The sequence below is a fragment of the Enoplosus armatus genome, chromosome 16, assembly GCF_043641665.1.
Source record: "Enoplosus armatus isolate fEnoArm2 chromosome 16, fEnoArm2.hap1, whole genome shotgun sequence".
Taxonomy (NCBI): Eukaryota; Metazoa; Chordata; class Actinopteri; order Centrarchiformes; family Enoplosidae; genus Enoplosus; species Enoplosus armatus.
The window spans coordinates 3,598,405-3,621,416 of record NC_092195.1 but is presented as its reverse complement, the minus strand read 5'-3'; the positions used below and the strand labels follow the sequence as shown (position 1 = coordinate 3,621,416).

At 44.2% G+C, this 23,012-nt stretch overlaps 2 protein-coding genes across 3 annotated transcripts; one reads left to right on the top strand and one right to left on the bottom strand.

Annotated features, from left to right (window-relative positions):
* The first annotated feature begins 8,648 nt into the window (after positions 1 to 8,648).
* tbxta (T-box transcription factor Ta) lies at positions 8,649 to 11,126 on the top strand. Its single transcript, XM_070921897.1, has 8 exons — positions 8,649 to 8,833; positions 9,151 to 9,415; positions 9,735 to 9,869; positions 9,972 to 10,033; positions 10,125 to 10,186; positions 10,324 to 10,497; positions 10,603 to 10,726; positions 10,868 to 11,126. Exons 1-8 carry the CDS (start codon positions 8,649 to 8,651, stop codon positions 11,124 to 11,126), a joined length of 1,266 nt encoding a protein of 421 aa, XP_070777998.1.
* Positions 11,127 to 17,947: 6,821 nt separating this feature from the next.
* Positions 17,948 to 22,822, bottom strand: nudc (nudC nuclear distribution protein). 2 transcript variants are annotated; one of them, XM_070921880.1, is made up of 9 exons: positions 22,655 to 22,822; positions 21,813 to 21,890; positions 21,494 to 21,703; positions 21,316 to 21,417; positions 21,126 to 21,233; positions 20,299 to 20,493; positions 20,098 to 20,181; positions 19,873 to 19,991; positions 17,948 to 18,258 (listed from the first exon to the last, which is right to left on the bottom strand). In XM_070921880.1, exons 1-9 carry the CDS (start codon positions 22,727 to 22,729, stop codon positions 18,207 to 18,209), a joined length of 1,023 nt encoding a protein of 340 aa, XP_070777981.1. In that variant the 5' UTR covers positions 22,730 to 22,822; the 3' UTR covers positions 17,948 to 18,206. The 2 variants fall into 2 exon arrangements, with proteins under 2 accessions (XP_070777981.1, XP_070777980.1); XM_070921879.1 differs by having other exon boundaries at positions 21,126 to 21,239; positions 21,331 to 21,417.
* Between the last annotated feature and the right edge of the window lie 190 nt (positions 22,823 to 23,012).

Genomic DNA, 23,012 nt, shown 5'->3' with positions numbered 1-23,012 from the left:
AACGGGAGGAAATTGTGCATTCGTCGAGGGACTATTTTTACCAGCGGATTAATACACATTTGATGTTCTAGTGAGTATTTCCAGCAGCAGGATGTGTGTATGAAATAGTGTTCAATTCATTGTTGGCTTTGGTCTTTTCATGAGGTTTGCAATAAGAACATTTTACCGTATCACCAGATTGATCCTTTAAGGCAGTGGTTCCCAACCTAGGGCTCGGGACGCACACAAGGGGTCACAAGACAAATCTGAGGGGTCACAAGATATTTAAGCGGATAGGAAAGCTACACCAAATGATGTTTCATTTTCAGACTTTCCTTTAATCTTTGCTTTTTTTTCTTGTGAATTAGCAGATCATTATACCTCTAAAACGTATTCAGATAAAACAAGGGGAAAAAGGGTCACTCTTTAGATGAACTGGTCACAACCAGTAAACAAATGCAATCTGTGAAGAAGGGTCGCAAGCAGACATTGCTGTATTTGAAGGGGACACAGGTCAAAAAGGTTGGGGACCAAAATTCAGAATTTGAACTAACCAGTGCTAAGACCTGTTCCCATTATAACTGGATTGGGAGGTTATATGAATGTTGATTTGTTAATGAGATGAACTTGATGATGCTCCTTAAAAACATCAGACGACATCGCCTTTAGCGATAATTAACAATAAATCATAAATAAACGGTCTTTTCGCTCACTGACAAAACCTTAGACGTAGACCTTCTCCTGCCTGTTCTGCTCATAAGAGGACTGGAGCCTGGATGGAGCTGCAGTCCTCCCCTTTCAGCACCACACTGCACGCAGGGGAGATGCAGTGGAGCTGGGAGGGCTGTGTGTTGTGGTAAAAGCCCTGGCAGGACTCAAGGAGGGGGGGGGGGGCAGGGGAGATGAGGAGGAGGGCTTGCATCTATTGTCTTTTAATGAGAGCCTTTGATGTGGCCCCACTGTTTGCTGTTTGTACACCTGGGTCACTGCGCCTGCATTCAGATTGGCTGTCGGCTGGTGGAGGGGGGCCTACTCGGCATATTCCAGGTAACACTTTCCAGTCAGCTGGTGCTGCTGCCTGGCGTGGGAAGGCAGTAAAAGCAGCCCGGCCCCCTTTGTTTATCCCCCCCTCCAGTTTACGGTGTAGCCCCCCACCCCCCCCCCCCATTTTCCTTACTATAGTCCTGCCTGGCCTCCAGACTCAGGCAGACAGCTTGCTGCCTCTTTGGGGCCTCTGGACACCCGTAGAGGTACAGCTATAAGCAGCGATACAGGAAATGAGTGTTACCTGACAACAGGGCCGATACAGAATACAGATCACGAGGGAACAAAGGGTTTTGTGTGTAAAGCAATATGGAGTTATGGCCACAACACCAAATACAGTTACAGTAGCAGCTACCTTTCTAGATGATGACGACGTCCCAGATACCCTGAGTAATCCACAGATCTCACTGTGAACTGTTTTCATGTGAACTCTTTCTAATGAAAAAAATAGTCCCAATGAAAATAATGGATCCACAACAACTGGGACAGTATTTCTGGTGTCATGTTTTCAGTGGTTTGAGTAATGCAAAATTCCATTGACCTCCATTGTACATCTCAAAACCTCAGCAAATAAAAGCTTTTAATGCTGAAGACAGTCAATAGTTTGGGTTTGAATGGAGGAATTTGGAGTCAGATGATGCTCTAAATGTGTTTTCAGGGTCATTCTGACAAGAATATTAAAACAACTGGATATTGATCAGTGGATCCCAATCTTTTAAAATAAAAAAAATATCTATTTGTCACGTTTGCATATTGCATTTTATATTTTCATTCAATCTCCTACTTAATCAGGTGGTCTCACTGTGATCCAGAGGGACCTGTGCAAGTACAGTACATGCATGGACAAACACACGATGCATTTACACACACACCATAGACAATAGTTCTACATTAAAGTCCCCCTCCACTTACGCATTTTTTTGCTTGTTGTCACTCCACTTGGATGTTTGAGCTTCGCTGCGCAGAGTTTGTTTTCACATTCATCTGCTGAAGGGGGCAAAGTTTCTCTGCGCTCACCTGAACTCTGATTTTAACAGGTGCACGTATGAGCAGGATTTAGTGACATCACAACTAGTTCGGAGGCAACGTATGCAAACTGGAGACCTCCGGTGCACACTCACTGGGAATGGACTTGTTCATTCAACGCAAATATACCAAAAAGCTCAAACAGTGTGTCTGTGAAGTGCAAGGACTTTAATAATCAGCCTGTCTGATCCTACTTTTTCTTTGTCTTCGCTGCTCTTTCATTTTTCTGTTTTCGCTGTTGCTTCTTTTTGGCTCTATGGCAGCTGAGCCCCACACGTTTCCATCGTATTGTGATAATTTCTGGTCGCTATAACTTGTGAAATGAATGACCATAATGCTTTGCGTAGATACTCAAGGTTGAAGGCAGACATCAGTGTGTTACCTGACCTGTCTTTATGCCATCGTCCTTCTAACCCCCCGTGCCTGGGGCTCCTGTCATGTTTGTGTTATGTTGTAATCATTAATAAAATAAAAGAGAAAAAGAGTACAGTATTTGCTATAGAGTCATAGATTCTGCATTTTTAATGAGGGAGAAGGAGTAGATGAGAGGATAAGATGGAGGTAATTGATTTTTTTGTGTGGATAAATGATCAGACTCACAGCGGCCTGGAGGAGATATGAAAATGCTTGAACACAATGTTACATAATGTTTCATTTTACATTATTCTGAGCATTTCTTTCAAATCCACATGCAAAGAGCATCTCATTTAAAACCAGTTTTAAGCTTGCAATCCAGTGCTAAAGTTAAAATGTCTTGTCACTTGACACCATGACCACTGTTAGAAGGCCGAAGATGTAAAATTAGGCAGTAATTAACAGACAAAAAACAAAACAAAACAACACACAATTTTGTGGACAAAAGCAAAAAAAACAAACAAAGAAAAACAACCCCTGACCCTGCAGATTTAACTTGCGACTCTTGTGAGGGCCCCAACCCTTAGGTTGACAACCACAGGTTTAGGTGGAGGCTTTGTGGATTACTAACAGTGACACCTGTGTTGTCTTGGTTAATAACCTTTAGTTAGTTCGCTCCTTTCTCGCTGACATTTCCACGTACTGTGCATGAGATGCTATTATTAGCCGTCCATACTGCTGTCATTACCATTATATTATGTGATCAGCAAGTGAGACGCTGACAGCTCATTGGCCATGCATTAGAAGGCGACGCCGCGTTGTGTGAACATCTCATTTTAATTGTGCATTTATAGAGAGAGGAAGTGCCGCCAGAGGAAGAGGGTGATGAGCTCTCAGGTCACACGTCCTCTGACTCTGGGTAAATAATGTTCCTGGCTGCACCTATCATTAATCCTCTGTCTTTAACACTTACTGTTTGTCAGTGGAAACTGGCCTCGCTCCTTTTGATCTACCCCCACCCACCACCCCCCCCCCCCCTGCCCATTCAACCCTCCCACTAAAAACCTCACCCAGAGCAGAGGCAGAGAGAGAGAGAGAGAGAGAGCAGAGACTGAGGTGGTTTTTTAAAAAGTCTTCCCGGGCAGACAGCGGGGCCCGGGTTATGATGATCCGCCCCAAAGCCATGATTAATATCTGCTAATATTTGCTAATGTCTTTCACGGCTTCCCAGCACAGCCGAAGTCGGTCCCTCTTCACGTCAGGAGGAGATGGGCTGAAGTGTGATCTCACTCCACAGGGTCTACTGTTAATATATGTGTCTGTGTGTGTGTGTGTGTGGGTGGGTGCATGTGCACACAGCTGGGGGGCTGCTGCTGCTGCTGCTGCTGTGAGGAGATTTAACTGTGTTTTCTCACACACTGGTGTCCGCTGACCTCAGCTGCTCATATTTACATCAGGCAGCACCGATCGCTGTGGAGAAGGAAAAAAAAAGAAAGAAAGAAGAGGAAACAGGCAAAAACAAACCTGCGAGGAAGAAACTGTGTGTGAAATACAACTTCACTATCTGCTGGGGTGGAAAGCCATAAATTCATGAGACTGTTACGTCTCTATATGGTACAGCATCTATCTTAAAGATTGAGATTTCTGCCTTAGATATGTCTATAAATAAAACCTGTGAGGTCGAATAACTCACATAAAGCACAGGACACTGTATATAATAGAATGTGGGGATGTAGGGAACCAATCAAATGTATTACTGGCACTGTCTATCAAGCTGTTGTTGTGAGGCCGAAGGACTGGATAAGATAAATCAGCAAAGACGGATCAAGAAAATCTGAGATCATTAAGTATAAATCAATGAAGATCAGCTGCATCGATCTTCAAATTATGTATTATACCTCTCATCAATGGAGCCTCTCATGATTTATCATAAGAGGCTTGAACCCCCCCCCCCCCCCCTTTACCTGGCCTGCTGCTCCTGAGAACCTGATTTCAGGGCACATATACCAGCCTCTACTTCACGACATGCCGAACTGCACTACATACATTATTTACTTACATCCATTCCATTCATTCATTCTACAGTCTCCAGGTCAGGCCCCCACACAGCAGTTCATTTTGTGAAATGGCACATGTGGAGGCCGACCCAGAAGACCGTCCTCAGCAGTTCTTCTGCTCTACAGAAGTGGCTGGGCTCAGTCGCTGTAGTGTCAAAGCTCAGCCTCCCATCAATTAGCATGCCAAAGGTCCCAAGGTCTACTGTGGGGCACCTAGATGAGGGGCCGGGGGTGGGGGGGGTGGGGGGGGGTTAGAGGGGACAATTACTGTCCCCACTAATTCTTTTTATCCCTTTCAAAGGGACGGGTGATTAGAAGAGGAAAGTTTAGGTTTCCTGAACTTGAAGTGGAAACGCAAAAGTGACAGACGAAGCTAAGGGCTCAATCCACATCAGGGAGGGCCGGGGCTGAGTGTGTGCGTGTGTGTGTGTGTGTGTGTGTGTGTGTGTTGGGGACTCTTAAGTCTCTGGGTAGGCTTGCTACGGGATGTGAGGAAGTGGTGGCTGTCTTTACATGCACACAGTGCCACAGTCAAATTACTAGAGTGACATTGGAATACAGCACAGTGACAGAGTGTACACCTGCAGGTCAAAGGTCAAACACCTCTATGATCAATCATATCTATCATAAGTACTGTACTAAAGTATGCATCTACTGCACTTGTACTTTACTTGAACTGTACTGTATACTTCTACTTCACTACATAAATATTACACTTTACAATGAAAGACTCACACGTGGGGGGTATTTTATAGAACTGCTCCTGGTATTTTAGATCCAATATGTCTCAATTGGACTCCTTTTAGCCGAGTAATAAATAAACAATTCAGCATTTCTCCACCAGAATTTTAAAATTTTTTTTTAGAGAAACTATAAAATAATAATCTAACATAAAAAGATATATAAATACAGAAGTAAATAAAAGCCCTTTTCGGCGTCTGGTCTAGTTTTTGTGAGTGGTGTAAGGGGTGACCCAACGAGACAGCAACGACAGCGAGTCACAGACAAATAACATGAAACACAAAATATGTCACAGGGTCAGCATGAAACACACAGTAAGAATCACGTAAGAGATCGTTTCCCCTTTCATCACATTTTGTGTGTGTGATCCATCACTGGGCTGTTTATCCGTAGACACATTATTAGATAGAGTATACCACTTTAGGTTGCTTGCACCTCAGAGACTTTCTCATTTCTGGTCCTCATCAGTGACATTAGAGCTTGTGTTACCGTGTTGTTTTGTCCAGTAACTAACTTATGTCATAACTCGTGAAAAAAAATGACTTTGTGTGTGTGTGAGTGTTTTCTCTTCCCAGGGCTGACTCATCCGCCTCGCCGTGTTTACTTATTTAGGCCAGCAAAGTCCTCTGGAAAATATGCATCGTTATAACTGTCCCTTTGTGAAGCACCAGGCCTCTGCAATATTTCTCACCTAGGTGAGTGTGTGCTGATGCCAGAGCAGGGCCCGCGTCGGTTAACTCTCGGCTCGCCGGGGTGTGTGTGTGTGTGTGTGTGTGTTTGTGTGTGTGTGTGTGTGTGTGTGAGGGGTAAAAGCTTGTGGGAAAACCCTCCGGTGGCTTTTCAAGTAAACTTCATATTTCAGAGCAGACGTTCGCTCAGCGTGTGGGATGGAGATGCCCCTCCTCTACCTCAGCCTGGGCTTGGACCTGTCAGTCAAACTGTGAGGATGTTTGGGGCTTTAATAACACCTGACGAGCACAACACACAGCTGAGGTGCAGCCCGAGAGAGTGTTGTGTTGCTACAGCTACAGACGACTCATCCCTGACTTATCAAACAGGCATCTGAACTCAGTCTTAATTTAGAGTTATGAGGCCGCTTCCTGTGTGTGTGTGTGTGTGTGTGTGTGTGTGTGTCTGTGTCTGTTGGGGGTGAGCAGAGCCTGTAGGCCTGGTCTGCGGGGGTTATGTCCTGTATGCAGCCGCTTTTTAACACTCTGTCTCTTTCTCTCAGCCTCCGAAATGAAAAAAAACAACACACACACACACACACACACACACACACACACACACACACACACACAGGGGGAAAAGGAAGAGGCTGCTGAATGATACGGGATGGAAAGGTGTGAGAGAGCCCCTTTACATTTATGGCCTCTGTAGAAGTGGAGGAAGTGGTGTAGTAAAGTCGCGCTCCAAAGCCCTCACTCAATTCCAAGTACATCACAGACTGGAATCAGAGGCGGCGAGAACCCCCCCCCCCCCCCCCCCCCACCCAAAAAAAAAAACAAGAAGGCTCCGAAATAAAAATAAAAAAGCTTTTCTCTGGATCAATGGGGCCGATGTCAGCATCACAATGAGTGCCGTCGGTCAGGTGACGGGCTCAACATTAATACACAGAGGCCTACAGGGGTGGAAGAAGTAAAAATACTCCATATACTGGTCAGTGAAAACCATGTGTCCTGAAGTTTGATGATTTTTGTTTCATTCTGTGTTGAGAAAATGATCAAAAAAAAAAAAAATTCAAATTTAACTGCTCTGCACAGTTTTCTAAAATCATCATCACGTATTGATTATGAAGCCATACTTAGTAAAGAGCAACTGTAGCTATCAATTACTAATTGGTGGAGAGAAAATATTTCCCTGCATGTAAATGTAGTGGCATCGAAGCGTAAAGTTACAGAAAAATGGAAACAGTGAAGCAAAGCAATTGTACTTCACTTCAATAAGTAACTTGAATTACTTATTGAAATGAAGTCCATTTCAAAGTATTCAGACCTCTCACTATATAGAAGCGTGAGCAACAAAATAAAGCTTAAAGCACAAAAAGTAAAAAAAAAATACTCTCCATGCAGCAAAATGAGCACTTTACTACGCATGCGGTAATTTAGATATTATTATTACTGATGCATTAATGCGTCAGAAGCAATCTAACGTTGCTGCAGGTCGAGGTGAAGTTGAACTACTTCATGTGCTTCGTGGACTTTTGATCTTTTGTGGAGCACATTGTATTGCATCTTTTTTTCCTGCTAGATGAATAAAAATGTCAAATTGTCAAATACATGGTCGTTTTTTGTTTTTTATTTCCGTCATGTCCACGTGTTTATCTCTTTCTGGTTATAAGCGTGTTCCGTTTAAAAGGAAAAAGAGAGAGTGGCCGACATAAAAGTGGGATGTAAACTCTCTCACGGTTCTCTCTGACATGTGGTGGAGAAGAAGTGCAAGTACTGAAAAGAAGTAACTCAAAATGGCACTAAAGGACAGTACTTGAATAAATGTACACAGTTTCCATCAGTGGTGAGCACAGGAATCTATTTGAGAGCTCAAAAAGAAGTCATATACAGCTCTGCTTTCAGTGCCACTGTACTGATTGAGTTCAGGGACCTCTGTCTTATGCATGTATGCCAATAAACAGAATCAGACCTTCCCACAACTTTTTCTTTCTATTTCAAATAGTAGAAACGGCCTCCGCCGAGCGCTCTGCCTCCAGCTGGCTGAAATATTTAATATCAGAGTCTCAGAGGGAGTCATGCGAGCCCATTATGCAAATCCAGGCATCACTTGTGGGCCGTCCACACTTTGGCACAACAGGAACACAGAGTCTGCCCTAATGGCCCACACTCAGTAAACACAAGCCCTCTCCCATGTGGATTTGAGACAACAAAAGATTAGCACTATTTGCAAATATACAGCTGAGTTCAAAGGCACGGCTCCCTTCCCTCGCTTCCCTTCTTTTGTTTGAATGTGTAGGGGCATCGGTGGGCAACAGACTGGGTTAGATGTGTAGGTATCAAACTGTAAATTGCAAAGTCAACCTATAAAAGCTGTAAAAATGTAGACTTTTTGAGTGGAGTTTGGTTGAGGGAAACACATTTCAATCTAAATCTAAAAGTTGATTTGATATATTTAAAAAAAAAACTGTTATATTGTAGAGAGAGGTTCAGCCTGGTGTGTGTGTGTGGGGGGGGGGGGGGGGGGGGGGGGGCGTTTGGAGACGTTGAACCCGGTCAGAGACGCGAGATGTGTGCGCACAAACCACGCCCCACCTCCCCATGAGGTCCCTGGGGGCCCTTAAATGATGAGGCCTCGGGATTTAGAAACCAGTACCACTCAGGGCCTTCTATCTCCCTGTCAGCGGCTGTCTCAGAGTCAGTGAGCCTCTCAGAGTCAGTGAGCCCCCCCTGCACCAAACATCTTGGAATTTAGGTCGATCTGCGCTGCTTGGAAATTATGACTTCTTCCAACGCTGACCAGCGCCTGGAGCATCTCCTCAGCGCCGTGGAGAGCGAGTTCCAGAAGGGCAGCGAGAAGGGAGACGCGTCCGAGAGGGATATTAAACTGACGCTGGACGACGCAGACTTATGGACCAAGTTCAAAGAGTTAACCAACGAGATGATTGTCACCAAAACTGGAAGGTAGGTCCAAGGAAGCAGCAAAACTGGCGGTGTGTTTTTACGCGCTGGTTACGCACGGGTTGTTTCATTGTGAGGAGTGTAAATTAGTTTGTAAGACAACATAACATTTATTACATTTTAAAAAGGTAAAAAGCAGGTTTTTAAAGTGATACCAAATCAGTGCGGCTCCAGAGGCCTCAGAGGCCTCGGCAGGTTTATCAAGGAGGCAACGGGAACTCGGGATCTGCGACTGAGCTCAAATAAAATGATGCGTTTGTCAAAGTTCACTCAAATCACAAATCCTTACTAATTCCATCCTTGCTGTTTTTTTTCCCCAGGAGGATGTTCCCGGTGCTCAGGGCCAGCGTCAGCGGCCTGGACCCCAACGCCATGTACTCGGTGCTGCTGGATTTCGTGGCAGCGGACAACAACCGGTGGAAATACGTGAACGGGGAGTGGGTCCCCGGTGGCAAGCCGGAGCCCCAGAGCCCCAGCTGCGTCTACATCCACCCGGACTCCCCCAACTTTGGGGCGCACTGGATGAAGGCGCCCGTCTCCTTCAGCAAAGTGAAGCTCTCCAACAAACTCAACGGGGGCGGACAGGTGAGGAGACCGTTAACGAAAATATTGATTTACGGTGATAAGCAAAGCTTTTTATTCTCTGTCAGCTGTGCAACATTAGACCGAAAACAGCTGGAAAATATATGACATTATTTTTTTTTACACATTAAATGATGTCACTAGAATGTGAAAACATTTCACTCATTTTAGGACATTTTGAAACATGGCAAATAATGAGGCTCATCAGTATCAAGAGAAAGATTTGTGTCACTTGATCTAGGAAAAATACTGAATTGAGGGGGTAAAACAGTATTCCCTGCTGTTTACTACGATGATAATAATAGTAAATTCCCCCCCCCAGATCATGCTGAATTCTCTGCACAAATACGAGCCGAGGATACACATCGTGAAGGTTGGAGGCGTCCAGAAGATGATCAGCAGCCAGTCTTTCCCCGAAACACAGTTCATCGCCGTCACTGCTTACCAGAACGAAGAGGTCAGTTGTGCATGGAGCATGTGCCCTACTTGAAACCTTGCTGACACCGATTTCTCTTGAGTGCTGCTCGGAATGCTAACAGCGGCCTTGTCCTCCCCACAGATTACTGCTCTGAAGATAAAGCACAACCCCTTTGCTAAAGCCTTCTTGGACGCCAAAGAAAGGTAAAAGGCTCAAACCATCAAAGCGATGCCTCAAATGATCGAGTCAGCGTGCTGACGGTGCAGCGTCTAATGTTGTTGTTTCTGATGGCAGGAGCGACCATAAAGAAGTCCCGGATCACAGTGCGGACAGCCAACAGTCTGGCTACTCTCAGCGTGAGTTTCTGAACCGGGGTTCTCTTTGCATCGAAGCATTTCCGCCGCGACAGAGCACCCGAGACGGCCTCGCGTGTCTTCCTGCAGAGGCCTGTGGTATGTTCACTGACCTAACGTTTGTCTGTTTGGTTCCACAGTCGGAGGTTGGTTCCTTCCCGCCCAGAGTCCCATCTGCCCCAGCAGCAGCCCTCCTCAGTTCAGCAGCACAGCGGGCCACTCCTCTGGCTCCTACTGCGAGCGCTACTCCAGCCTGAGGAGCCACAGAGCAGCCCCGTACCCCAGCCACTACCCCCACCGCACCGCCAGCACAAGTAAGACCCCATTCAGACCATATAGTTATATATATATATATACATATATATGTGTGTGTTATGTTAGGAATTGGAATTAATTGGCGGTCTGTGCCTCACCCTCAGACAACTACATGGACAACACTTCAGGGACTCTGCCCACTCATGACAGCTGGTCTGCTCTTCAGATCCCCAACTCCACAGGCATGGGCACTCTGTCCCACACCACCAACTCCACGTCTAACTCCAGGTGAGCCTCTTCAACCACGCACAGTTTAACATGTATTGAACATTTGCATTCATGGGATCTGGGATGATCCGTGATGTCGCCATCTTTGAACCGCTAAAAATAATAAAATCCACCAAACCCTCTTGTCCCTCTCGTCCACAGTCAGTACCCCAGCCTATGGTCGGTAGCCGGCACCACCCTCACCCCTTCGGGCTCGGCCTCAGGCTCCATACCCGGAGGCTTGACCTCCCAGTTCCTGAGGGGCTCCTCCTACACGGGCCTGACCTCCTCGCTGCCCGTCTCCCCTCCCTCCTCTATGTATGACCCTGGCCTGAGCGAGGTTGGGGTCGGGGAAGCCCAGTTCGAGAGCTCCATCGCCCGGCTGACCGCTTCCTGGGCACCCGTGGCTCAGAGCTACTGAGTAACTTCTCTGAAACGCCTCTGAAGGCCGGAGGCTTTAGGAGCGGGACTAAAGACATGAATAAAAGGTCGAGGAGAAGATGTGGAAGTGTTACAAGACCTGCAAAGATCCCTTTGGGCTCCTGTTTGTGAAAAAGTCAAAAAAGACTATTCATTCCTCTTATTTAAAAAAAGGTGTAAAGTGTAAAGTTAGGCTGGAGTCACACTGAACAAAGACAAGCATCTCCTTCCATGTTGGACGATCTCTCACTAGAATATTAAGCCTTAGAACTCCCTCTCTGCTCTTAGTTATTCCCAACATGCTTATTACACATTTATAACATGTTTACGACACCTTTTTTACAAACTCCATTAGCTCCACACAACTCAACTGAACAATCTTTGATGTTTTTTTGTTTTTTTTGTTTTTATCCTTAAATATATAAGATGAAATGGTTCTGCTAACAGTAATGTGTATATGTGTGTAAATAGAATAAATTAACGTCCACTGTTTTCCATGTAAATGTGCCTTTTCTGATTGCAATACATGTTCCACGATCGGGCTGAGAGACGCAAGTGCCTTCTGCATCCTGGCAGGGTTTTGTCAGGCATGAAGACCCCCCCACCCCCCCCCCACCCCTCTGCACAAACATGTGTACATAACTATCTATTTGTATTTGAACTCGCTGTGAGTTTTATTTATGTCATTTAATAATAAATTAAAAATGTTTGTTTTCTCAAAAATTGGGTTTGGTTTTGTCTGTTTGCACAGGAATGGAGGGTCTCTCAGGTTTTAAGCATAGCAACAAGTCTTTTTTTCCCCCCCCTGAAACAAAGCTTTTAATACACAGAGGAAAAGATAAAAGCATAGAACACCATGTACATTAACAACGAAGTCCAATAATCCGTAAGGTCAAAGGGCAAACAAACAAGCTGCGGTTTAATGAAGACAAAAACCATCCAGGGTCATGCAGCATGCAACTTAAAATAACATTTCTTATAATCTCCCTCTGAGCCCGAGGGTTCGGCCCCCGAGGTGTATCCCTCGCATTGTCCTTGCGCACCAAAGTTCCAGCCCCGCGATATGAGCTTTCTTTAAATAACAGCGTCCGCACAGCTACGCTAAGTGAATGTGGCTTCTCCGACATGTAATTGAAATGACGAAGGGATGGAGAAGAAATCTATCGGGGTACTTTTCCAACGCTGGCACCCTTTTGTTACAATCTGCGTCGTGGTGCGACGTACGGCCAACACATTCGGATCTGCATGCGAGGAAAAAAGTCAAAGGTACTGAACACGGACCCAAAATGCTAACACCTGGGATTGAATACAATAAACTCAGATATGCCCATTTCTCCAAAGTTAGCTTTGCTTTACCAGCAGGAACATAGCGGACACACACCAAACTCAGTTTACTGACCTTTTAATTTGCACAGCACGACTTCAACCACCATCTTATAATAATAACAATGTTTATGGCATGAATTCAGTCTTTGTATTATCATAAACAGAACCCAAAAAATGTGTTTGAGTTAGATGAAGAAAGGATCTTTCAAGGTGAGACATATAAATACAGTTTCAAAATGGTTCATAGAAAGTCATTGATTTTGGTGGTTATTTATATTTTGATCAACACAAGGTCATAGTTTACACAGCTTTGAATGCGACACTATTTAATTAATTAAAAACTGTAACTACGAAGCTCAAGTGATTTTACACATTTAAATTATTAATACACTTTGCTGTAAAAGTGCATGTACATATATAAAATCAAATCAGAATTATAATCTTATAACAATATGTGATAACTGAATGTATTTGGAAGATAAAAACAACTAAAAACACATAAAATAAAAAAAAAGATAAGCATTTGCCACCATGCTAGGTATATATAGTAAAACTATTTGAGGGCTGATGCAGCTCCATGCCCAGCTCATACCTGAGGCCGGTGGCTCGGCCGTGCACTCATGATGTCAGTGGTGTGATGTGTGCGTGTCAGCCCCGCAGAGGTTTTCGGCCCCTGAACAGTGATGGAGTGGTCCTCACCGAGGTGCAAATGAAGGCTGGAGGGTCACGGGGCCACAGGCAAACAGCAATGTGACCTGCAGCTGGCGGGGCTGATCGCAGCGGAGCAAAGGTCCCCTCATGAAACACTGACATCTCTGGAAGCCTCCACTTTACTGCCTTTCCAAATTTAGGAATTCATCCCCTGAACAAAACACACGAGATGTCCCTGTTTCAACTGTCGAACGAGACGCGGACTTCTGTGATACACCACCTTCACTTCAGGTTATGAGAACACATGAGAAAATGTACGGTAGGCCAACAGGGCCTTTTTAGCAGTGGCACGCAGAGCTCTTACTTTATTTCAAAATGTTACTGAGGTAAAAGTGCGCTTACAAGACCTCTGTAGCCAGCTGCTCATTTCTGCTTCAGGCTAGAGACTCGATGCTACATTAGCCACTACGAGCATACAGAGCTGTCAGCGGCCGAGTTGCATTGTGGGTAATGTGGGCACGACGTTTTGACGAGGAAGGATGCGTGGAATAAAAAAAGACGACATCTCTGGTTCTGCTACATCGGTTTTGATCCTTTTTTTAAAGCTGTCCATTGTGAGTCCGTTTTCACATTTACATATATGTATATGTATATACTGTATATACCATCTTTACTTTCTGTGTGTGTGTGTGTGTGTGTGTGTGTGTGTGTGAGTGCCTGTTTATGAGTAGCCGTCCAGACTTGGAGGATGGGGAGGATGTTTGCTGATGGTCTTTGCTCAGTCTGGAGCGATAAACAGGTCCTGCTGGGCCCAGAGCCATCTCTGCACTCTCTCTTTTGGTGTGTGTGTGTGTGTGTGTGTGTGTGTGTGTTGATCTGAGGACCCTGAGCTGACTGAAGCCTTTGTCCTCCAAGATGGCTGATCTACTCTGTACACCCCAGCCTGCAGCCTGTGTTGGCCTTCACTAATTGACAATTGGAGTTTGACTTTGCACACTGGCCTCCTCTCCGCCCCTGGAAGTGTGTGTTCCAAATACGCTTTACAGAGTGTGCCCAGCACCCAGGTGTGGAGGCCGGGGCACTCCAAACAACACATGCAGATGTTGGGTTGGGTCACTGTTGCCTTATCGTGGTTGTAGTTACTAGTTTTAGTTGTAGCAGAGACGTAATTCAGGGTAAAACACACCAAAACTACACTTCCCATCTCTTTTAGTGAAGTGAAATGTATTAATTACATGAACTAAAAGTATATCAGTGGCTGAAAGAAAGAATGGAGATGCAGACGGGGACTGTAGATGAGGCACGATGAAAATCTAAATCTGGCACCTGAAGAAGATGCCAGCCTCCCGCCCCATCTTCGCCCCGGCGTCGCCTCACGTATCCCTCCTCCACTTCCAGGAATAAGCCACCGGGCAGCCTTATGGAAGAAGACCGAAAGGGCAAAGCGGCCTCCGCAAACACCGCCATCATGACCGTGAGTCACATTGTGCAGGGCCTTGCGGCTGATTTACGAGGGGCCGCTGCCAAAAAACAAGTCGTCAAGTCTGGAACAGGGAGTCAGCGCAGCGGCGGGGAGGTGTGTTTGCAGAACCAACCCCCCCACCACACCTCGCCCGCCCCGAAAACCCCAACCCCGTCCCTCTGATGTCTGTGTGTCTTCGTTAATGAAGAAATTCTGGTACCTTGGTGAGACATTGCTCTCAGCTGAGCAGACTCTGCCTCCTCCGTGCCCTCAACCCCTGCACAGTCATACAGCCGCCCCACCTGTCCGCAATCCCATCAGGCCTCTGGCTGCACCTCCCTTGCAGTTAATGGAACTACTGGACATTGGTCTACTGCAATGATCCCCAGTCTAAGAATCCTCCCGTCTTTCGCCAGCGAGTGTTGAGTACGCTGAAAACATTTCAGGAAAATCCCAATTAATTCCTCTCTTACGTAGTCTGCAAGATGAAATTCCAAGATCTTTTCCAACCCAGCTCATTCTAGAGTTCTGCAGTGGCCTAGAACTGAGACCCAGCCTGACTGTATATATATATTTTCTTTATCTCATCCATTGTTGACCGTTAGCTTGCTAGGCTAATGCAACACATTGGGCTCTCTGTCTGGGTCTGGCTCTTTTTTTCATCTTCCTTCTGGGTTTTGCGAAATTTCCTTGAACATGTGAAACACATGGACCCACTCGGGTTCTGAACAGGCTGGAACCAAATATAAAACTTGCTTGAGTCAGCAAATAGTCCATCACAGTGGGCATCATTGTGTTTTCATTTTGTCAAAAATACATTGTTGTTGCATGTAACGTAATAAAGGCCAGATGTTTCAAACCAAACTGCACTTATATCCATCTATATTACGATGCAATGACGATTAAACTAATATATAGAGAGGGGAGAAATAAATGGAAATCAATGGCTGTCTGGAACAAAGAATGTATTTATTGTGTTGTATTTATTTTTATCAACAATGGATGAAATTACTACGTGTCATGTGAAAGGTGCCGCTTGTGAAGATGAACCCCATAGAGAATTAAATAAATACCAACGCTGCAGAGTATTTTAACTCGTAGGTCCTAAAGGGTCCGATATTTCCATCAGGATTTCATCAAGACACTTGACTTTTTCTTTTTTTTTCTCATGAAAAATGAAAAACAAACTGGATTCTTTGAACTCCGCAGTCTCAGAAGACTCTTTATTCAAAGTATTCTATGTCCTTGACACAGAATTCTACATTTGAAAGCCCTGCAATACGCCTCAACACCTCACAGCCTGAAAAAAAGGTTCATGCATGGCGACCTGCACACTGTAATCAGCAGGTCAGTCTTTGCAAAACCACTATTGTCCTGATGAGACAGATTTCCGAGGAGTGTTTTTGAACTACATGAGCAATTTCACACATTAGGAGGACTTGCTAGCCAGCATAAGCTAATGTATGTTGCCTCCGGTCACCACAGTGATGGTGACAGCCTCTCACCATCCTGACAGGCCAGTCCAGTTAGCTGTGGACGGTCACACAAGCAGAAAAGACTTGTAAGCAAACTGGTCCTCACTGAAGTAACATTTAGCAGAGGCTCATGATATCCAGTGTGGTCTGAGTGAGAAACCGTGTCTTTCACTCATTGGTAGCAGCGTGCTGATTATCCTCAGGGTTCAGGCGACGTGTCAATCACACAAGTCACAAGTTGTGCCATTTAAAAAGAGTAAATGACTGTATTGACATATATCTGAGTGATAATTATAAGTATGTTCTTATTCCTGGGTAGTCTGTTTTGATGAAAGATTATAGTAAAAATCTTGACATTTAACGTAACTCACAAACGTAAAGGGGAACTCATTTTACACATCAAAGTCTGTTTACAGGTGTTGGGGAATACTACTGCATATGTGAAAACATCTGTATAAAGCCTTTAGTGTGTCCAGAGCGTCGGTTGGAGATGAAGACAACAAGTTTGAAAATGAAAAAGATCTTGGGGTGAGAAGTCAGAAAGAAGTGGGTTTACCAGACCTCTGTAGCCCGCTCCGCATCTCTGCCTGAGGCTACATTAGCCGCTACTAGCACCCAAATCTCCGACTGAACTGTGCAACTGTCGAGTTGCATTGTGGGTAAGGTAGGTGACAAGGACTTTGACGAGAGAGGACAATGAGTGGACTAACAATCCGTCCGACAATGCTACATCAGCGGAGTACTCTTGTAAAATTTAAAGAAATCAAACCCTGTTTTTGACAATTAATGTATTTACATTCAGTAATCATCTGTCTTTATGGTAGTCTCCATCGGCAGTGGCGGAGTCCGCCATTCACCTGCCTACGGTCACGCAAGGGGATCACAGGATCACGATGCATGCATGTAATCTGTTACTACTCTGTTACTGGTCTCACTGGTCAACATCCCATTTGCATCTCTGCTGCTGCTTCACATGCTTTGCACTACAATATAGTATTGGTCATAACAAATCAGAAAAAAAATTATAAACAAAATCATTGTCATCACTGACAAAATGTAAGCACCTGATTGGCTATGCCTGCCCTGTGCAGATGAGATTATTTGAGAGCTGCTCTTAAAGGTCACTCCTACACTTCACTGTACTCTTAAGCAGAAGTCACTTGGTAAATACATCTTATTGTCTGTTTTAGTACCCCTGAAAGTGGATAAATAGAAATTGGATACATATGAGCCAAAAAAAAGATATTAACTTACTCACTTAAAGCTGAGATAAACTGTTATTTCTTTTTCAATTTCCTCGTCTTCTACATCTTTCCAACAGATTTATAGGGTTAGTGTGAGTACTCATTGTGCACATATCGTACAGGGTAACACTCCACCTCTTCACACTTTAAGGAAAACACTGCTCCCTTGTGGTTGAAAATGAAAACTCTTCCTTGGCTGAGCATGGTGCAGTTCACCTTGTCAAAACCTTGGTAGAGAAGCAATATAAAGTAAATGCTTTTTTTTGACAATTCAACGGTTGGTGACATGTTTTACATATAAATTAAAAAGGCTTACTAATCCGTACCATCCACAGCGGCTACACGTCAGGACTTCCTGTATTATGCAATTAACCTGCATGACGACAACTCTCGGAAAACCTGTTCTCATTGTAGGTCAGCAGCTGGATAAGATCCAAACAGAATACATGTCTGAGTTCATTGACTCCAGCGGCTGGTAAAATCTCTTGGATTGTCCTTGAACTCTTCAAGGTTGTGAAATTCTAAATTCACAACCAGTAAAAGATACAAAGATGAGCAGGAAATGGGCTATGAATTTTAATTTTACTGCTAGTCATTCTGCTATATTGAGGCATGGATACTCCAAACAGCGCAGTACATAATAACCACTCATGCATCACACCACTTTGATTTTAAAGTCATTTATTTAAAAAAAAAAAAAATCCAGACACATCTTTAAATATTGAGACGACATGCAAAGGGAGAACGTGGGCATTGCAATCATCCACCTTGTTATCATGACAAAAAACCAAAACCAAAACATGAACCTTAAGACATGTTAGTCAACAAAACCTTGTCCAGTATGGGGAGTACAGATGTTGGTTGGTGCCTGATGGTGGCTTGCGATATGAATCATAATGCGGATTCCACAGGTGAAGCGACTCTCAGCTGAATTTGGCTTTAGAGAAATCCATCTCTGGGTGCTGAGCCATGAACCTGCAGGGACACAAGCAAAGAAAACAAGCAAGATGCAGTCAACCTTTCATTGGAAATCAGATTTCCAACTGCTGTTTAATGCAGAGTCATTTCATTATCATGCTCTTTGTTTAGGGAATTACAGTAAGCGCTGTTAATATGATTGTTTTTATTTTCTGCTAGCATGAAGGCAGCTATATGTGTGCAGCATGTGAGTCCATAAAATATATCATAATCATCATGAGCAACTCCTCATTGCATTTGGATACACATTTTCTAAATGACGCATTGTTTCTGGTGGATGTCACATGTTATAGCATCATTTTGCCGTCTATTTAGCCACATGTCTCTATTTGTTTATTTATATTTTACACAGCATCACATACAACTAGTTTTTCTTTTTCTCTTGCGGGTATATTCCTTTTATCTTTAGCTAAAGCGCCTCCATCTGGCCGGTGAGTGAATTTATTTAAACGCTTCAAAAAGAAAATAAGAGATGACACCATCGGACAACACATTTGATTGGACAGACACAAAGTGAACTTTGTGTCAATAAAACAAACTCTGGGGGCACACACCACAGCTAGTACTGTTTAACCCATATAAAGCTACACAAGACCTTTAGAGACAGCTTTTACAAGCTCAAAGAGGAAGTGGAGGTCAACTTAACAGCAGACATGCCTCCTGTGGTCTGAACTGAGAGCAGTGGAGAAGAAAGACGGGCCATTTACTACCGACAGTGATAAGAGAGCGTCCGTCATCTATCTCTCTCACAGCTCTGACGTTAGTCCACATCCAGGTCTTATCTTGGTTAACTACTGCTCTGTGTGGAGGGGGGGGGGCTACTGTCCCTGGAATGACTGACGAACATCACAGTCAGAGCGTCACGTTCTGAACAATCATGACATTTTGTCAATCAGCGCCGCAGAGACTTCCAACCTGTTTGACCACGGTGATCCACCACAGGGAACAACGCGCTGCCTTTATTCATGTGTCCATATGTTGTGTAACACGGCAAGAAGCAACATACTTTCATACTCTTCTTCATGTTGATGTGTTTAAAGATGTTTTAACATTTGAGATTTCAGAGTCACCTGAACCTTTTAAAAAATGTTATACAATTTGTAGTCAATGGGCTAAAACATGCCAAACCACTGTAATACCTTTATAGGGCACCAAAACACAACTGGATCATGTGGAGGCCCTGTAGTCTAAGTATGAGGTTTCGGTATTCTAGTTACCATGTACCACCATCATACAGGGAAATCACAATATTGAATAAAAACAATTCAAAAGGATAATACGGCAGTTGCTAACTGCTGCTCTGACACAGCTGTAGTAGAGGGAAAACTGATTTCTGGTCAGAGGTGTCTCCTTGAACCAGGTCTGTGCATGGAACACCATCTTTTATCACCTGCAGTTACAGCAGGTGAGCCTGGCCTTGAGCAGAAATAGGTAATGCTGAGGGCAAAACTACACAGGCAGCTTTCAAATGCACTCTTCTTATAAAATCTTTACACACTATAAAGCTTTGGTTAAACTGACTTTGGATCCCAATAAAAACACAAAAGATGTCAGCTGACAAGAGAATAAAAACATCTTTAAAGCTCCACGATAACCAAAACTGAGACTTACTTTTTAAGAATGTCTTGTTTCTTCTGCTCTTCAGACGTAGGCAGGCCCATTGATTTCTGCCTTTGGTCGTACATCATCTTCTCTACCATGCCACGCGTCTCTCCGTCCAGGTCTGACAGCTGCTCAGCAGGAAAAACACACAGCCAGGATGGGACAGGAAGTGGTTATTGCAGATGTTTAGGGGGCAGAATACACCTTAAAGGCTTAAAACGTTCCATCCTTTACCTTTGAGTTCTCTGGACAGACTTTCTTGGTGTTTAACTCCGGATCTGTGGTAACAATCTTGCTCCACCACTCCATTTTATTGATCTGAAATTAGAGAATATGACTAGGCTCAACAACTCGGCAGTTCTCCCAATCACATTGGACATCTGCATTAGAAGCACGGACCAATGGTTAGAATCTGTCTACAAACTCTGTTCCTACCTTTTCCAAGTGGACTGTAACAACCTTGCCGTCGTCGATGAGCCAGGAGCTTTCTTCTACCTTCACCTCGTTGTAAAGCTGGCCTTCGATAACAGGAGGGTGTCCCTTCAGGCCGACCTTGATGGAGCGGCGCTGGATGTCCACCACTACATCTCTCCCCTTGATGCGGAACTTCACGTCAAAAGGCACCGACAGCTGAAGGAGGAGCGTAAAATCGATGTTGCATGTTGGATTCTGTTTTACTCACTACTACCAAAAATGCAATCACAAGCAAAAGAGGACAGTGATGGTGGAATTGTCTGCTGTTGCACTGGATAAAAGGATGCAATCATACCTAGCCATAATTACAAATTGATATGTACATCTGCAGAAATCAGTTTGTGGCGGTAATCCATGTCAAATAAAGCCACATTTAGTCACACTTAGTAGACTGTTCTGTATAACATGGCCTTTGCTACCCAGTAAATTCATTCACATTCAAGTGAACATTGCCATCTCCAACATTTCTGACGCATTCAGGCAAAAGTCTTAATATAAATATGAAATCAAAGGGGTGTAATGCTAAAAATGGACATTGTTGGGCAGACAAGTAGTGCAGGGGCGAGCACTTGCTCATCACAACAGAGGTCCAGGCCAGTACAACTGGGCCCGTAATTACAGAAAAACAGGAAAAGAGGCGAGGATCTGTCCGGTGACATCACCTTTGAGGGTTTTAGGCAAAGATCTGCCAGCAAGATGATCAACAAACACCTACTCTGAGAGGCTTAGTAAACACAAACTGGTGAAGCAGAAGTCAAAGCATTATCCTGGGGTCAGAAGGCACTCACGTCGACTTCAGACAGGGTCTGCGTCCACTTGTAGTTTGGCAGGTCAGCTCCGTTTCCTGCGTTGGGCTTCAGTTTATCTTTGTCCTTCTCATCCTCCTCTCCCTCCGACTCGGACTGGTGAAATGGAGATCAGGATGAGTACGTCAGCAGAGAGCGATTTTGGCAGCTCATTAACAACAAACTATTCAACCAGCTGTTCACTCACCCCCTTCTCCTTTTCTGCTTTGTCAGATGACTTTTCTGCGTTTGCTGTTACATTCACAATTTTCTCTCCTTCCTCTTCTTTCTTTTTCTAGAATACATAAAACACAATAAATAAATAAAGTAATATTCATAATAAAAAATAATAAAAGGACACCACATTTCACCTTGTCAAGTTCAGACTGAAGTTTCTCTGCTTCTTCGTCAGTCAGCTCCTGAATTTTGGGGCCGTCGTCGCTTTTCTTTTTCCCCTCTTCCTCCGCTAGCTTGGCAGCTCTTTCGGCTTTCTCTTTCCTCTCCTTCTCCTGTTTCATCTGCTTCTCTTTGTGGGCATTCAGCGCAAGCTTGTTGTGGTGGGCAAAAGCATCTTTGACCAGCTGAACAGAAAACAGATGGCGAGAAATGAGGTTTCATCTCCGTCGTCACGTTTGTGCGGCACGCAGTCTCAAATGTCACAGAAGCTGCAGACACAGTAACGCAGCTCACCTTCTCTGGAGCGCCTGAATCGCCACCGGTGAAGAAATCCGTTTTGCGGCGGAGGAAGCTGAAAAATGTGTTTACTAACTGTGGAGAGAAAAACAGGCTGTCACTGATTCCATCCCACACTTTAATTTGCACTTAAGCATTGTTGGCATGACCGGACCAGTGTGTATATGCTTCTTTTACACACTTATACGAATCCCTTATATGACAGTCCCTTTAGATTTATCAGCCTCATGGTTAGTTTACATATCAACAACATTAAATTCTCATTTTTTTTTGACCTTGTGTTATTTTTGGTCCATCTATATGCAGATCCTTAAATTAAATATGGTATAGCAAACTACTGAACTAACTAAATAATCTTCATCCTTCCACTGACTCAAATGTCTCAGCCCTCTGATAATAAACACAATTGGCAAGTGTGTGTGTGTGTGTGTGTGTGTGGAAGGAAAAATTCTTAATCTTCTGGATATGTCAGCCATTTGACAGCAGGTTACCCAGACAGGACCCAGCATCTCAGTGCTAACGTTACACAAAAATGTCTCATTGTATGACGAATAGACCCTGTAGAAAATGAGTTTAACAAGAACTAAAATGAGATTTTATTGAAATTTCGTGCTGCTTTGTTAGTCACGTGTGCCGAATTCAACGGAGCACCCCATTAAGGTTATGGTCTGTCCAACAAGAAAGCATATTGATAATGCTAATATTTGCCAAAACCTGTTCCCAACATTTGCTTTCTTTGCATGAGAATGCTTATAGGCGAGGTGTGCCTACTAGCTTACAGGCTAACCACATTAGCTTCAACATTAGCACGGTAGCTTTAGTATGTTAGCAACAGTTACCTCTTGTACCCCGCCTTCGTGTTGTTGCGCCATAACCAGCAACATGCCGTCGTACTTTTCTTCATCGTCCCCCATACTGCTGGACTGAGAAAAAGGCTGAATAAAACGTTAGCTGGGAGATGACAAGCGAAAAGTTCAGTTAGCGACAATGTGAGGCCCGTAGAGTCATGCCACTCACTTCCTGGAAACAAACCCCGCCCACGATTGTTTTGACCAATTGGAGGAATAGCTTTGAACTAACAGCCGAAACATCCAATAAAGTGAGAGCATTGGTTCAGAGAGGAACCGAGGCGCCCGGGAAGAATCAGAAATTTCTAGAAAAGAAACCAAAACTCTAGGATTTTATTGTAAATATCGT

Bases quoted from the DNA above. Each gene is read 5' to 3' on its own strand.
- nudc (XM_070921880.1), bottom strand. From the start codon at position 22,729: ATGGGGGACGATGAAGAAAAGTACGACGGCATGTTGCTGGTTATGGCG. The intron at 20,182-20,298 runs GTAGGAACAGAG...CTCTAATTTCAG, and splicing joins TTACAGTCCACTTGGAAAAG to ATCAATAAAATGGAGTGGTG. The intron at 18,259-19,872 runs GTAAGTCTCAGT...GTGTCCCTGCAG, and splicing joins AAACAAGACATTCTTAAAAA to GTTCATGGCTCAGCACCCAG.
- tbxta (XM_070921897.1), top strand. From the start codon at position 8,649: ATGACTTCTTCCAACGCTGACCAGCGCCTGGAGCATCTCCTCAGCGCC. The intron at 9,870-9,971 runs GTCAGTTGTGCA...TCCTCCCCACAG, and splicing joins CTGCTTACCAGAACGAAGAG to ATTACTGCTCTGAAGATAAA. The intron at 10,727-10,867 runs GTGAGCCTCTTC...TCTCGTCCACAG, and splicing joins AACTCCACGTCTAACTCCAG to TCAGTACCCCAGCCTATGGT.